Source organism: Pipistrellus kuhlii, unplaced genomic scaffold (assembly GCF_014108245.1).
Source record: "Pipistrellus kuhlii isolate mPipKuh1 unplaced genomic scaffold, mPipKuh1.p scaffold_m20_p_2, whole genome shotgun sequence".
Lineage (NCBI taxonomy): Eukaryota > Metazoa > Chordata > Mammalia > Chiroptera > Vespertilionidae > Pipistrellus > Pipistrellus kuhlii.
The window spans coordinates 152,167,876-152,181,573 of record NW_023425515.1 but is presented as its reverse complement, the minus strand read 5'-3'; the positions used below and the strand labels follow the sequence as shown (position 1 = coordinate 152,181,573).

The following is a 13,698-nucleotide window of genomic DNA, read 5'->3' as shown; positions in this document are numbered from 1 at the left end:
TTTTTCTTGAAGCTGCTTTTTTAAATATATGTATATTATTGATTTCTGGAAGGGAGAGAGAGAGAGAGAAACACCAATGATGAGAGAGAATCATTGATTGGCTGCCTCCTGTATGCCCCCCACTGGGGATTGAGCTGGCAACCCAGATGTGTGCCCTGACTGGGAATGGAGCTTGGGTCATAGTTTGATGCTCAACCACTGAGCCATGCCAGCTGGGAGAAGCTTCCGTTCTTTTTCTCTTTCTTTAAAATAAAAAATAGTCTTCATCTCATCTCAGGGAAAAGTGTAGGAAGAGAGTTCCCCAGACGTCACTGGCCGTTATCTGTGGATCAGACGGGACGTGAGATCATTTTGACTTTTATGTTGTTGATTTAAGGAAAGGGCTCTTGCATTTTTATTTTTTTTCTGATCTTGACTTTCTCAGTTGTCTGAAATGATTGGGTATTTCTTGAATAATTGTTTTAAGAAAATAACAGTCAACAAAAGCTCTCTTTAAAATAAGCACCTGGCCAAAACCGGTTTGGCTCAGTGGATAGAGTGTCAGCCTGTGGACTGAAGGGTCCCAGGTTCGATTCCGGTCAAGGGCATGTACCTTGGTTGTGGGCACGTCACCAGAGGGGTTGTGCAGGAGGTAGCTGATCAATGTTTCTCTCTCATCAGTGTTTCTAACTCTTTATCCCTCTCCCTTCCTCTCTGTAAAAAATCAATAATAATAATATATATATATATATATATATATATATATATATATATGTATGTATATGTATATGTATATATATATTTTTTTAAATAGGCACCTGGCCGTCTGCTGACCACCTGCCAGCGTTTGCACCTGTGTGGCACACAGGAAGGAACGCCCCCAGTGCCCTGCGAATGGGAGGTGACATCCCCGCCCTGCGTCTGGAGGCTCCCAGCACTCACCTGTTCCGTTCATTTTCCAGGCTACAGCACGATGAGCCCGCAGGAGGACAGCGAGAACCCGCCGTGCAACAACGACCCCTTGTCGGCGGGCGTGGACGTGGGCAACCACGACGAGGACTTGGACCTGGATGCCCCGCCTCAGACCGCGGCCCTTCTCAGCAACAAGTTCCACCACTACCGCCTGCCCCACCCCACGCTCCACCACAGCCACCACCTGCAGGCGGCCGTGACCGTGCACAGCGTGGACGCCGAGTGCTAACCACCGCGCCTCCGTGGGAAGGAAGGCGGGAGCGGGGAGGGGAAGAACCAGCCTCCCATCCACGGCAAGACACCCCTTGCCTGTGGGGCTTTGTCCCAACTGACGGAACTTGTGTCCTGCCTGCAAATACCTTGGAGAAGGAGAGAGACAGCCCCATCGCCCTGGGGACGGTGCCCGGCTGGTTCTACCCGTGGATTGGAAGCTACCTGGTCCGTGAGCCTGCCGTGACCCGCAGGGGATGGAACTGAAGGCAAACCTCCAAACACAGGGACAAAGCCTACACAGGAAACGTTGGGAGCCTTCGTGAAGCTGAGCCAGAGGAATGTGCTGAGGAGCCCGGGACGCTCGGCTCTCCTGGACGGGACGGGACGAAGGGGAAATGGGCTCAGGCAGAGCCAGGGAACGTGGCACTTCCTGGCCCATCCCAGCCCGGGAGCAACAATGTGTGCGCTGAGGACTTGGCCCTGTTCCCCGGCGGTACCCAGAGACCACGATGGCTGGATGGGACTCGTGTGAAGCTCTACATGATGCATCTCAAGATTTCTAAGTAAAAGGATTATTTTTCTACTATTTATTGAACTTGCAGACACTCTCAGACTTTTGGGGGGAACGAAAAGGAAGCACGTGAGACGTTGTCGGCAGTGATCCCTACTCATGTTGTGGTTCTTGGACTGAGGAGTTCTGTTTCTTATTTAACTGCTCTCATCTCCCCTCCCGCCCCGCTCCACCAAATGGGAAAAATGAAGAAACCTTCCTCTCTGACGTGTTTACATCCGTTTTCTTTAGACCATCGTTTCACGGCCACACGCCTTGGTTTGTCATGACAGGACAGTGTTCTTTCTCTGGGTTTGACAGAGGTGGGGAGGGGCAGAGGAATCCAAGAAACTGATAAAGAAAACTGTGTTCCTTTGTAACACATCCCATGCAGTGCTTTTCTTGGGTTTCTAGGAAACCTCATGACACAACCCCTGCCTTTCCGCTAAGAGAGGTTGTGCTTAATGCTCACTGTTTCAGAGACGATGCCTTTGGAAATGTCCTGTTTCGATTCTGAGAATGTCGAATGCATAAAGGAAGAGGTTTTTAAAGTTGGAAATTGGGATGGTGGGTGAGAGGTTTCTTTTTTGACATCATCGTTCAAAGCTGCTGCCGGGTATGCGGGAAGTCGCCCACCAGGCCGCTCTGCACCGTCCGTATCCGGAGAGGAACCAGATCGGGCTGAGAGAACGTGGCGTTGTGAGTTGAAAGTAGTGTTCTAATGGCAGTGATGTATTTTTAGATCCACCCCTTGTGATTCCACTATGTTATAAAGACATTCTTGCACCGTGTGTGTGTGGTAAATCTCCGTTTATATGTAGTTGGAAAAAGTCACTGAATAACGTGTTCACATTAGGATATTATAATATAATGTTTGTTTGTTTTTTTAAAAAGAGGCTCAGCTGTACTGAAGCAAACTACATGTGCTGTCAGGAAACCCCTTCGTACTGTGTATGACATGGCAGTCTGGTGGAATAAACTGTGTGAATGGACAGTGTTCATGGTTATAGCGATCCGTTCACGTACCTCTGCTCGTGCCTCCAGGCAAGGTTCGCCCCCTTTGTGCCCCAGCGGAAGGGCCGCCAGGCTGAAAGCAGGCCTCCTTGCTAGGCTGTAGTCAAGGTCAGGGGCTCCTGGACATCTTGAATATGCAAAGAAATTTAAGAATGTAATGGGATAAAACGAGAAGCTAATATTTTAAAGTGTGTGGGGCGTAGCTCCCCTTCCTGAACATCTGAATCGGTGTCATTAACAATGAATAAATGGCTGTTCTCGAACTGCTGGAGAGAATGGATGGCTTTCCTGACTTCCCGGAAAATTAAACCTCTCCTTGGAATACTGGGGTTGTGTGTGATTGTTTTGTTTTGTTTTTGTTTTTGTTTTTGTTTTCTCTAAAGTTACGAACCTTTGTGTTATGACACTAGTTTCTTGATGGGGAGTGAGGGGAAGGGGGACTTGATGTTTCTAAGAAAAAAATCACAAGACGAAGAGCTTAAAAATAAAAAATGGTACAGCCTACTCAAATATAATAGCAGAAGTGCATTTTGTGTCTTTTGTGAAAAGAATCGCCCTTATCCTGAACTTGAGGGGGAAACCATTGAATTCTTGTACCTCAGTAAGAAACATAACTGTGTTTTACAGTTCCTGTGGAATATAGGACAACCAGGTCTATGAAGTTTGAGTTGGGGTTACCTTTTGTCTTCTTCCCTAAGGCTTGCGTATAATGTTGTTTAAACATTTGTTGTTTGTGTTGTTGTTCTTTAAAAGGAATAATGTGTTTTGGGAAACTTTTCATGGTGACCAGTATTGTTTCCTTTTGTTCTCCTCCCCCTACATCCCCCCTTCCAAAAAAAAAAAAAAAAAAAATACCATGGCTTTGTTATACACTAGCAGGCGTCTTCAAACTATGGCCCGCGGGCCACATGCGGCCCGCAGAGGAGTCTGATCCGGCCCGCCAGGTTTTTTGGGCAGTGAGCGCAGCCGAGGTGTTACAGTAGGAATTAGTAGTTCATATAGTCCGGCCCTCCAGCTCTCTGAGGGACCGTGATCTGGCCCCCACTTTAAAAAGTTTGAGGACCCCTGCGACTAGTCTTTCATGAAATCCTAGAGGGAGGTCTTATGACTGCCTTTTTATTCACTAATTCTTATAATCAGAATTGCTTGTCGGTGTTGATAAGCACCAAGAGCTAGGGGTTCCAGGTCATTTTATTTAGCTAGAAAAGGAAATTTCTACCCAGATGGTGTGGCTCAGAGACTGAGCATCAGCCAAAGAGTCAAGAGATCACCAGTTCGATTCCCAGTCAGGGCACATGCCTGGGTTGCGGGCTCAATCCCCAGTAGGGGCCATGCAGGGGGCAGCCAATTGATGTTCCTCTCTTACCAATGTTTCTCTCTTTCTCTATCCCTCTTCCTTCTTCTCTCTGTAAAAGTCAATAAAAATATTAAATTTTTAAAAAGAAAAGGAAATTTAGTATTTGTGGCCCCCCAAAACAGGGTTCAGATCCATACTAGTTCTCATAGTCTTATATTTATCTATTTTTCAGATACACTCATTTTACATTAGTTTTTCCTTCTCTGTTTTTGAGTTAATTTGAATGCTCAACTAAACTTCATTAATATTTTTCTTTGAAAAACGTCAGATGTATTCAGACAGGTTTATTTTTGCATGTCAGCGTGACGGGTGTGTGTGGAAAGAAGACCTGGAAGATTACTTAAGCTTGCCTCCCTTTGGCAATGAGCTCCTCTAATGAGTACAGTGTTTTAAATGTAGATCTGGTAGAATAATCAAAATGGGCCAGCCCAGTCTCATCAGGTGTCCTTTTCGGTCTGTTTCTGAGCAGAGAAGTGGTGATTTTCCTGGCTGCCATACAATGCCATATTCAGAATTTTTTTTCTAAATTGTCAGGGAGGGGGAAAGAATCAGGTTGAAAGATATATTTCTATGGTATTATTTATCATTATATAAGATGGTCTGTTTAATAACTAAGGTGTGTGTTGATATATATATAGATGTGCATACATTTGAGATTTTTCTGTGTGTTTTTTTCCTTCAACCTTCCCTCCTCAGTCCTACACTGCTCATAAGGCATCTTCTCCATCATTTTTTTTGTTTTGTTCTGTTGTGTGTGTGTGTGTGTTAATCCTCACCTGAGGATATTTTTTCTGTTGGTTTTTCTTAATAAATCTTTATTGTTGAAAGTATTGCTTATGTCCCTTTTCCCCCCATTGCCCTCTCCCATTCCATCCTCCTTTTTCATCGACTTTTAGATAGAGTGAAAGAGGAGGAGGAGGGGAGAGAAACATCAATGTGAGAAAGACACATTGTGGTTGCCTCCCACACACTCTTGCACTAGGGACAGGGATGAACCTGCAACTGAGTACATGTGCTTGACCTGGAATCAAATCCCAAACCCTTCAGTCCGAGGGACAACAGTCTAACCACTGAGCAAACTGGCCAGGACTTTCATCTTTGAATTCAGTGTTTCTTAACCTTTTTAAAAAATTCAGTATTGTCCTCCTCCTAAGGAGAAATGTTTTATTTAATTTAATTTCATCCTAAGAAGAGAAATTAAACACTAGGGGATAAGATTTTGTTGAAGAAGGTATCACTTTGGAGAGCTACAAAATATTGTAATATCTGATTTTTTTTTTTCCTCCCCTAAGAATTAATTTTTACCTGTTTGTGGTCAACATCGCCCCCATGTGAGAATGTGTGTCTTGAAGTTCTGTCCTCAGCCCCATATTTAGTACTTGCTTGGGGTGGTGGAGCACTGAATTGAAAGCAAGGAGGCCAGGAGTTAAAACCAAAGTCTATGATCCTGGGCTCAGAATTGCCTTGGACTTAAAAAAATAAAAATAAAAAAATGTTTTCTTTGATACCAGAGAGAGGAAGGGAAAGGAAGAGAGAGAAATATCAATGATGAGAAAGAATCAATAATCAGCTGCTTCCTGCACATCCCCTACTGGGAATCAAGCCCAAAGCTCAGGCATGTGCCTTGACTGGGAATTGAACTGTGACCTCCCAGTTCATGAGTCAATGCTCAACCACTGAGCCACACTGGCCAGGCCTGTCTTGGACTTCATCTCCCTCTCTCATTTCACATTTGGTGAATGGCCAACTCCAAAGCTTTTGAGTAAGCAGCATCCCTTTCCTTTTGGGGACTGGTTTATAAGCTGTCTATATCCGCTGGGACCGGTTTGGCTCAGTGGATAGAGCGTCGGCCTGCGGACTGAAGGGTCCCGGGTTCGATTCCGGTCAAAGGCATGTACTTTGGTTGCGGGCACATCCCAGTGCGGGGGGTGCAAGAGGCAGCTGGTCGATGTTTCTCTCTCATCAAGTTTCTAACTCTCTGTCCCTCTCAATTCCTCTCTGTGTAAAATCAATAAAATATATTTTAAAAATAAAAATAAAAAATATAAGCTGTCTATATCCTCCACTAAATCAGTGACCTCCAGCTGGTTCCTGGACTCTTTTCTCCAATTCTTCATTTATTCAACAAATACTCACTGAGCTCCTACGACCTGTCAGGTGCTGTGCTAGGAATGAATTAAGCAGAGAGATCCCTCCTCTCACTGAATGTAGAGATGTAAGTGGATAACGGGGTTGACACCCCAGTGTTTACCCCCCTTTTCATTGTGTAGCAGTGAGTGCAATTCCAGGAGTTGTATTTCCCATTAGTCCAACCACATCCTGTTTATTGGTCATAAGCTCAGGGTCAAGGTGACCTCCCTAAGGCATTCCTCTTGATGGTAAGGAGAACATGTGACCCAACCCAAATCCCACCTTCCTCTGCATTTCCACTCGGGAGAAAATGAAAGATCCTTATTTGTGTAATATCTACACCTGAAAGCTTCCAACATAGGCATTAAACAACCAATACAAAATTATAAATACAATTTCAAATATAGCTACTTACTGTGAAGGCAAAGGAAGTGTAATGGACGAAATAACCCATAAAGGGGGAGTGTAGGCAAAGAAGGAATCTGCTTTAAATAAATGTTCATGGAAAGTGTCTGAAAGGGTGATGTCAAAGCGGCTACTAGAGAATGAGAAAGCCTGACAGCAGGGCATGAGGGGGGGAGGGGAGGGCACTGAGTAGGCTACCATTTGAGGCAGAAGAAGTAGAACATGTCATGGGCCCCAGAGAGGGAAGAGTGTCATGTCTAGAATGTTGTTTAGCAAAGGGAAAATGGAATGTAGGAATATAGGGTCCTGGACGCCATGGAGAAAAAGTGGGTGAAACCAGTGGGAAGCGAATAAGATATTTTAAGAAACAGAGGGTAAGGCTACATTTTAAAAAGATCACTATGAGTTGAAAATAGATTTTGGGGTAGCAAAAATGGAAACATGGATAGGAAACCATCCGCATAAGTCTAGGTAAGATGCAGGAGGGTGGAAGTAAAGACGAAGGAAGCAGAATGGTTGGAAACCCATTTTGGAAACAGGAACAGCAGGACTTGGCTAGTTGTAAGAGTGTGGAGAGGGGTTCCTGACTTGGACAGTTGCATGGTGGTGTGGCTTTCTGTGCTGGGGACCTTGGAGCAGAGTAAGGAATGAAGAGTCAGTGTTCTATATATTGGTGTGAGGTGGCTACAGATGTGCAGTTCATTCATCAAAGCTCAGCCCAGTAACTACTGATGACTTTGACTCACCTTGAGCATTGGCTCAGTGACAGGCATTGTGGCAAGTTCTTTTCATCTCCTACCTATTTACTGTGATTGAGCTCTGTTCAGTCAGCATGGTAAATGAGCTTTCAGTCTCACCACTTTACCTACCTAATCCCCTTAGTGCCGTGTTCCTGAGTTCATGCTCTGCTTAAATTCAGAGCCTCATCTTGCTATGCTTTATACACCGCTGCTGTGTTCCAGCCAACTGGTCTACCAACCAAGCGCCTTCTGACTTTCCTGATGTGATATGATTTTGTTCATGTCTTTTGTGTGTGAGTGAGGTTTTTTTTTTTCAGTCTTATTGAGTTATAATAAACATATAAAATTATTATATTTAAAGTATACGTCATGATGATTTGATATAAGTATTTGCTGTGAGAGGATTTCCCCATTTAGTTAACACATCATCACCTTATTTGTTTATTGAGAACAATAAATTTTAGCAAATTTCGATTATACAATAATACTGTTATCAACTATAGTTGCCATATGTTATGTTAGATCCTCAGATCTTATTCATCTTATAGCTGAAAGTTTGTACCCTTCACTAACCTCTCCTATTTCCCCACCCCCCTCCCCTGGTAGCCACTTTTATACTCTTTCTGTGAGTTTGGCTTTTTTTTTTTTTTTTTTTCCCCCAGAATCACACATAAGTATGGAATCTATGCAGTTCTGGCTTCCTCTGACTGGCTTATGTCACTTAGCATAATATCCTCAAAGTCTATTCCAATCTTTGCAAATGGCAGGATTTCCTTTCTCGTGGCTCTTTGTTCACACTTTTTTTTTAAATCTACTTATAGGTTTTCTTCAACTCTTAAGAGATACGACTGCTCCTCTCACCTTAGCAAGTCTCAATTCAAATGAGACTCCATCCTATAACCAGGCTCCTTAACCCCACTCACCCACTTGTACTCCTGATACAAAGTGAGGTCTGAACCTCCAATTCTCTAGTGTGCTTACTTATCACCCCAGTCATGAGCCTCTAGTTCGTATTGGATTGGACATTGGCTGTACTTTCTTTTTTTTTTTTACTTAATTTTTTTTTCAACTACAGTTTACATTCAATATTATTTTGTATTAGTTCCAGGTATATGCATAGTGGCTAGACAATCATATACTTTACAAAGTGTTCCCATTGCATTTTCATATGGACTTTAAAAAAATATTCTTTTATTGACTTTAGATATAAGAAGGGAGAGGAAAAGAAAGAGAAATATTGATGTGAAAGATAAACTTTGATAGGTTGCTCCTGCATACACCCCGACCGGGGACTGAATTCTCAACCTGGGCATATGCCCTGATTGGAAATTGAACCGGAGACCTTTTGGTATACAGGATGACACCAAACAACTGAGCTATACTGTCCAGGGCTTCATATGAACTCTTTTATAGACTCAACTGGACTGTTTTTCTAAGGGAAAGAATTATTTTTGTTCTTTGTAATGTAAGATTAAATTTGTAGAGTGTCAACTGCAGCCATGAATTAGTTACAATATATAATAATGTGCCGGGACCGGTTTGGCTCAGTGGATAGAGCGTCGGCCTGCGGACTGAAAGGTCCCGGGTTTGATTCCGGGCAGGGGCATGTACCTTAGTTGCGGGCACATCCCCAGTGGGGGGTGTGCAGGAGGCAGCTGATTGATGATTCTCTCTCATTGATGTTTCTAACTCTCTATCCCTCTTCTACTCTGTGAAAAATCAATAAAATATATTTTTTAAAAAATAAATAAATAAAATAAAAAAATAAAAAATAATGTATACAGTTACAATATATAATAATGTTTACAGACTAGTAGATAAAGCACATTGATTTCTCCAAAATACTTGCTGAATCAAATAGTGCAACACTTTAAAAATTTATGTATAATTGACATACTTTGGGCATGCAACCTAATGATTTGTACATGTGTATATGATTATATGTATTGCAGAATGATCACCACATGAGTCTAGTAAGCATCCATCACCATACAGAATTACAATTTTTTCCTCAAGATAGGAACTTTCAAGATCTGTTCTCCTAGCCACTTTCAAATATGTAACACCATTTTTTAACTACGGTCACTGTGCTGTACATTATATCTGCATGCCCTATCCTATATAATAAAAGGCTAATATGCAAGTTGACCAAACTGCAAAACGACCAGTCGCTATGACACACACTGGCCACTAGGGGGCAGATGCTCAATGCAGGAGCTGCCCCCTGTTGGTCAGTGTGCTCCCACAGAGGGAGCGCTGCCTAGCCAGAAGCCAGATTCACGACTGGCAAGTACAGTAGCCGTGACAGAAGCCTCTCCCAACTCCACAACAGCACTAAAAAGTCTTACTGCCAGTTTAGGTACACTCCTCGTGGGAAATGGGGCTAAGCTGCCAGTTGGACATCCCCTGAAGGCTCCTAGACTGCGAGAGAGCACAGGCCAGGCTGAGGGACAAACACACACACACACACACACACAGTGCACAAATCTTGTGCACCAGGCCTCTAGTGCATTTTATACCTGGAAGTTTGTACCTTTTGAGCCCCTTTACCCATATCGCCCACCCTACACTCCCCACCCCAGGCAACCACCAATCTCTTCTCTATATCCATGAGCTCACTTTTGTTTGTGTTTTGAGTACAACAATTTTTTAGTATACTGTACTAACAATTAATACAATATTACATGCTTCAAAGTTTTTTGATGTTACCACTGATAGAAAAATTCTCAACTTCCTAAAACATAGTTTCAGTATATACTAGTAGGCCCTTAAAAGGCTACCTATATTTTATTATAATTTTATGTGACATATATACATATATAAGTGAACAAATAATTCCTCTTAGCTAATTTAAATGTGTAGTTACTTATCCTTATAATAAAAGGATAAGTAACTTTGCTTATAATAAAAGGCTGATAAGCAAATCGCCCGAACAGTGGATGCACACTAACCACCAGGAGGCAAATGCTCAACACAGGAGTGTTTGCCCCTTGGTGGTCAGTGTGGTTCCACAGAGGGATCACCACTCAGCTAGAAGCTGCGGTCATGGCTGGCGAGCACAGCAGCTGTGGGGGGAGCCTCTCATGCCTCTGTGGCAGCACTAAGGATGTCCAACTGACAGCTTAAGCCTTAAGCCCACAGTGTTAAGGATGTCTGACTGACAGCATAGGCCCTCTCCCCTAAGCTGGCAGTAGGACATCTCCCAAGGGCTCCTGGAATGCGAGAGGGCATAGGCTGGGCTGAAGAACCCCTCCCCTCAATGCAAGAATTTTGTGCACCAGGCCTCTAGTCCAATATAGTTTTAAAATAGCATTTTTTTTAAATATATATTTTATTGATTTTTCACAGAGAGGGATAGAGAGTCAGAAACATTGATGAGAGAGAAACATCAAGCAGCTGCCTCTTGCTCACCCACTACTGGGGATGTGCCGGCAACCAAGGTACATGCCCTTGACCAGAATAGAACCCAGGACCTTTCAGTTCGCAGGCCGACACTCGATTCATTGAGCCAAACCAGTTTCAGCTAAATAGCATTTCTTTTGAAGAAGGAGCTTACATGTAGAAAGTTTTCAAATCCTACTTCTTATGAGACTCATTCTGTTTGCTGCCTGACTCAAGTGTTTTATGTAACACTATACCCACCAGGATCACTGTCTTCATTTTTATGTTGGCCTGGTGCTTTTAGAAAAAATAAATAAATTACATAACAAAAAGCTTGGCTGCCCTACAGAAGTATGTTCCTGACTCTCAGGACTCCTTGGCAAGCCTTTATCCAGACCCAGTTTACTCTCTGGTACATTCTCCTCAAAATCTGTTCCCAGGCGTTTCCACATTGTCCCGCCCACATCCCTCCCTCGCGTTTGGGTAGAAGTCTTACAACGTTTGTGCCTTCTCGTGTCAGAATTGTGCTCCCTCATTATCTGTCTCTGTCCTCAGAGGAAGGAGCTCCTCCTCCTCCCTGGAGCCAACTGGTAGACTCCGGTCTCGTTAGTTGCGGCAAATATGCCTGCCCTCAGTTGTGGCTCCTTCTCTTAGCGCTGAAAGCACTCAGTTATCCCTGAGCCTACAACCCAACCTCCCAAATCTGGCTTTCCCCTCAGATTACTGTTAGATGTTCCTCTGTCGTCCTGGATCAATATTTTAACATTGTAACATATTCTTTTACATTTGTAATCTAAATCCTCTAGACCTCACCTGGCCTCCCCCTGCTGTCTCCTTGCCTGCTTACCCTCCCCATGTGCTCATCCTTTGTGTGACTTCAGCTACAATCTGGAGAAGTGCTCCTCCTCCCAAGGATGCACCCTGACTCTCGGTGCTCCCTCTCCTTTTCCTGACCCCGTGCCGCATGTATGCGGACATTTCCCAGGTGGCCCAGCACCAGAGATGCCATCGTCCCTGCCCTATTCTGACTCACTATCAAGTCTAACCTGGACCAATGCAGTAGCATGTCGATTGTCCTCCCACCTCCATCCTTGCTGCCTCCAACTCATTCTCCAAATAATCTTTTTTTTTTTTTTTTGTATTTTATTGATTTTTTACAGAGAGAAAGAGAGAGGGACGGAGAGTTAGAAACATCGATGAGAGAGAATCATCGATCAGCTGCCTCTTACACACCCCCTACTGGGGATGTGCCCGCAACCAAGGTACATGCCCTTGACCGGAATCGAACCCGGGAACTTTCAGTCTGCAGGCTGACACTCTATCTACTGAGCCAAACTGGTTTCAGTGAAATATTCTTATTTTTATTGACGTAAATGTCACATACCAAAAAAACTGACCATTTTTAAATATTCAATTCAGTGGTATTTAGTGCATTCAAAATGTTATACAGCCATCACCTCCGTCTAGTTCTGAAAGAGTTTTGCTATCCCCGAGGGAACCTCTGTGCCCCAAAAGGAGTCCACTCCCCTTTTCCCTATCCCCTAAAAACCACAAATTTACTGCCTGCTTCTATGGCTTTGCCTGATCTGAACATTTCATGTAAATACAATATGTGACATTTTGTGTCTGACATCTTTCACTTAGCACCATCAATATTATAGCGTATTTCAGTGCTTGACTCCTTGTTCTGGCTGTATAATATCCTATTATACAGACATACCTCGTTTTCTTTATCCATTCATCATTTGATGGACATTGGGGTTATTGCCATCTTTGGACAATTGCTTTGAGCATTTGTGTACAAGTATTTGTTTGAATGCCAATTTTTAATTTCTTTGGCTATGTTGCTAGGAGCTAAATTGCTTGGTCATGTGATAATTCTGAACATTTTGGAGAACTGCCAGGCCCTAGCTGGTTTGGCTTCGTGGATAGAGTGTAGGCCTGTGGACTGAAGGGTCCCGATTCAATTCCAGTCAAGGACACATGCTTGGATTGTGGGCTTGATCCCTAATGTGAGGTGTACAGAAGGCAGCCAATCAATGATTCTCTCTCATCATTGATGTTTCTATCTCTCCCTCTCCCTTCTTCTCTTAAATCAATAAAAATATTTTTTTAAAAGAAAAAGAAAAAGAAAAGAGCTGCCAGACTGTTTTCTAGAGTGGCTGCACCATTTTGCATTCTCACCAAAAATGTCCAAGAATTCCAATTTCTCTATGTCATTGCCAACACTTACTTTCCTTTAAAAAAAAAAAAAATAGTATAGTCATCCTAATGGGTGAAGATTATATCTGACAGAGCAATGTTTTTTTAATGTAAAATTAAAATCTGTTACTTGCTTACCATCCTATACAATAAAAGGCTAATATGCAAATTAACCGAATGGAGGAATGACTGGTTGCTATGACAAGCACTGACCTCCAGGGGGCCGATGCTCAATGCAGGAGCTGCCCCCTGGTGATCACTGTGCTCCCACAGGAGGAGCACTGCTCAGCAGGTTCATGGCTGGCGAGTGCAGCGATCCCCTGAGGGATGGGGCCTAAGCCAGCAGGTGGACATTTCCCAAGGAGTCCTGGACTATGAGAGGGCACAGGCCAGGCTGAGGGGGACCCCATCCCCAATTCACAAATGTCATGCACCCAGCCTCTAGTGCTTAAATATTTTATTATTGTCCTTACCCTCACTTTGCCCTTAGGATTAAGTCAACATAATCCCATTTTACCCTCAATCTCTCTCTTCTTTTAAAATATATTTTTATTGATTTCAAAGAGGAAGGGTAGAGAAAGCAAGAGATAGGAACATCAATGATAAGAGAAAATCACTGCTGATCAGCTGCCTCCTGCACACCCCCTACTGGGGATCAAGCCCGCAACCCAGGCATGTGCCCTGACTGGGAATTGAACCTGTGACCACTTGGTTCATAGGTTGATGCTCAAACACTGAGCCATGCCAACTGGGCT

General features: G+C 43.5%; 1 protein-coding gene across 2 annotated transcripts in view; it reads left to right on the top strand.

Moving 5' to 3' along the window:
* CACHD1 (cache domain containing 1) overlaps positions 1 to 2,594 on the top strand; it is a 233,661-nt gene extending 231,067 nt beyond the window's left edge. For both annotated transcript variants that reach the window (XM_036444801.2, XM_045584504.1), the window contains one exon: positions 942 to 2,594. In XM_036444801.2, coding sequence (XP_036300694.1) covers positions 942 to 1,180 — 239 coding nt within the window. In that variant the 3' untranslated portion in view covers positions 1,181 to 2,594. The remainder of the gene's footprint in view (positions 1 to 941) is intronic.
* Positions 2,595 to 13,698: the final 11,104 nt, after the last annotated feature.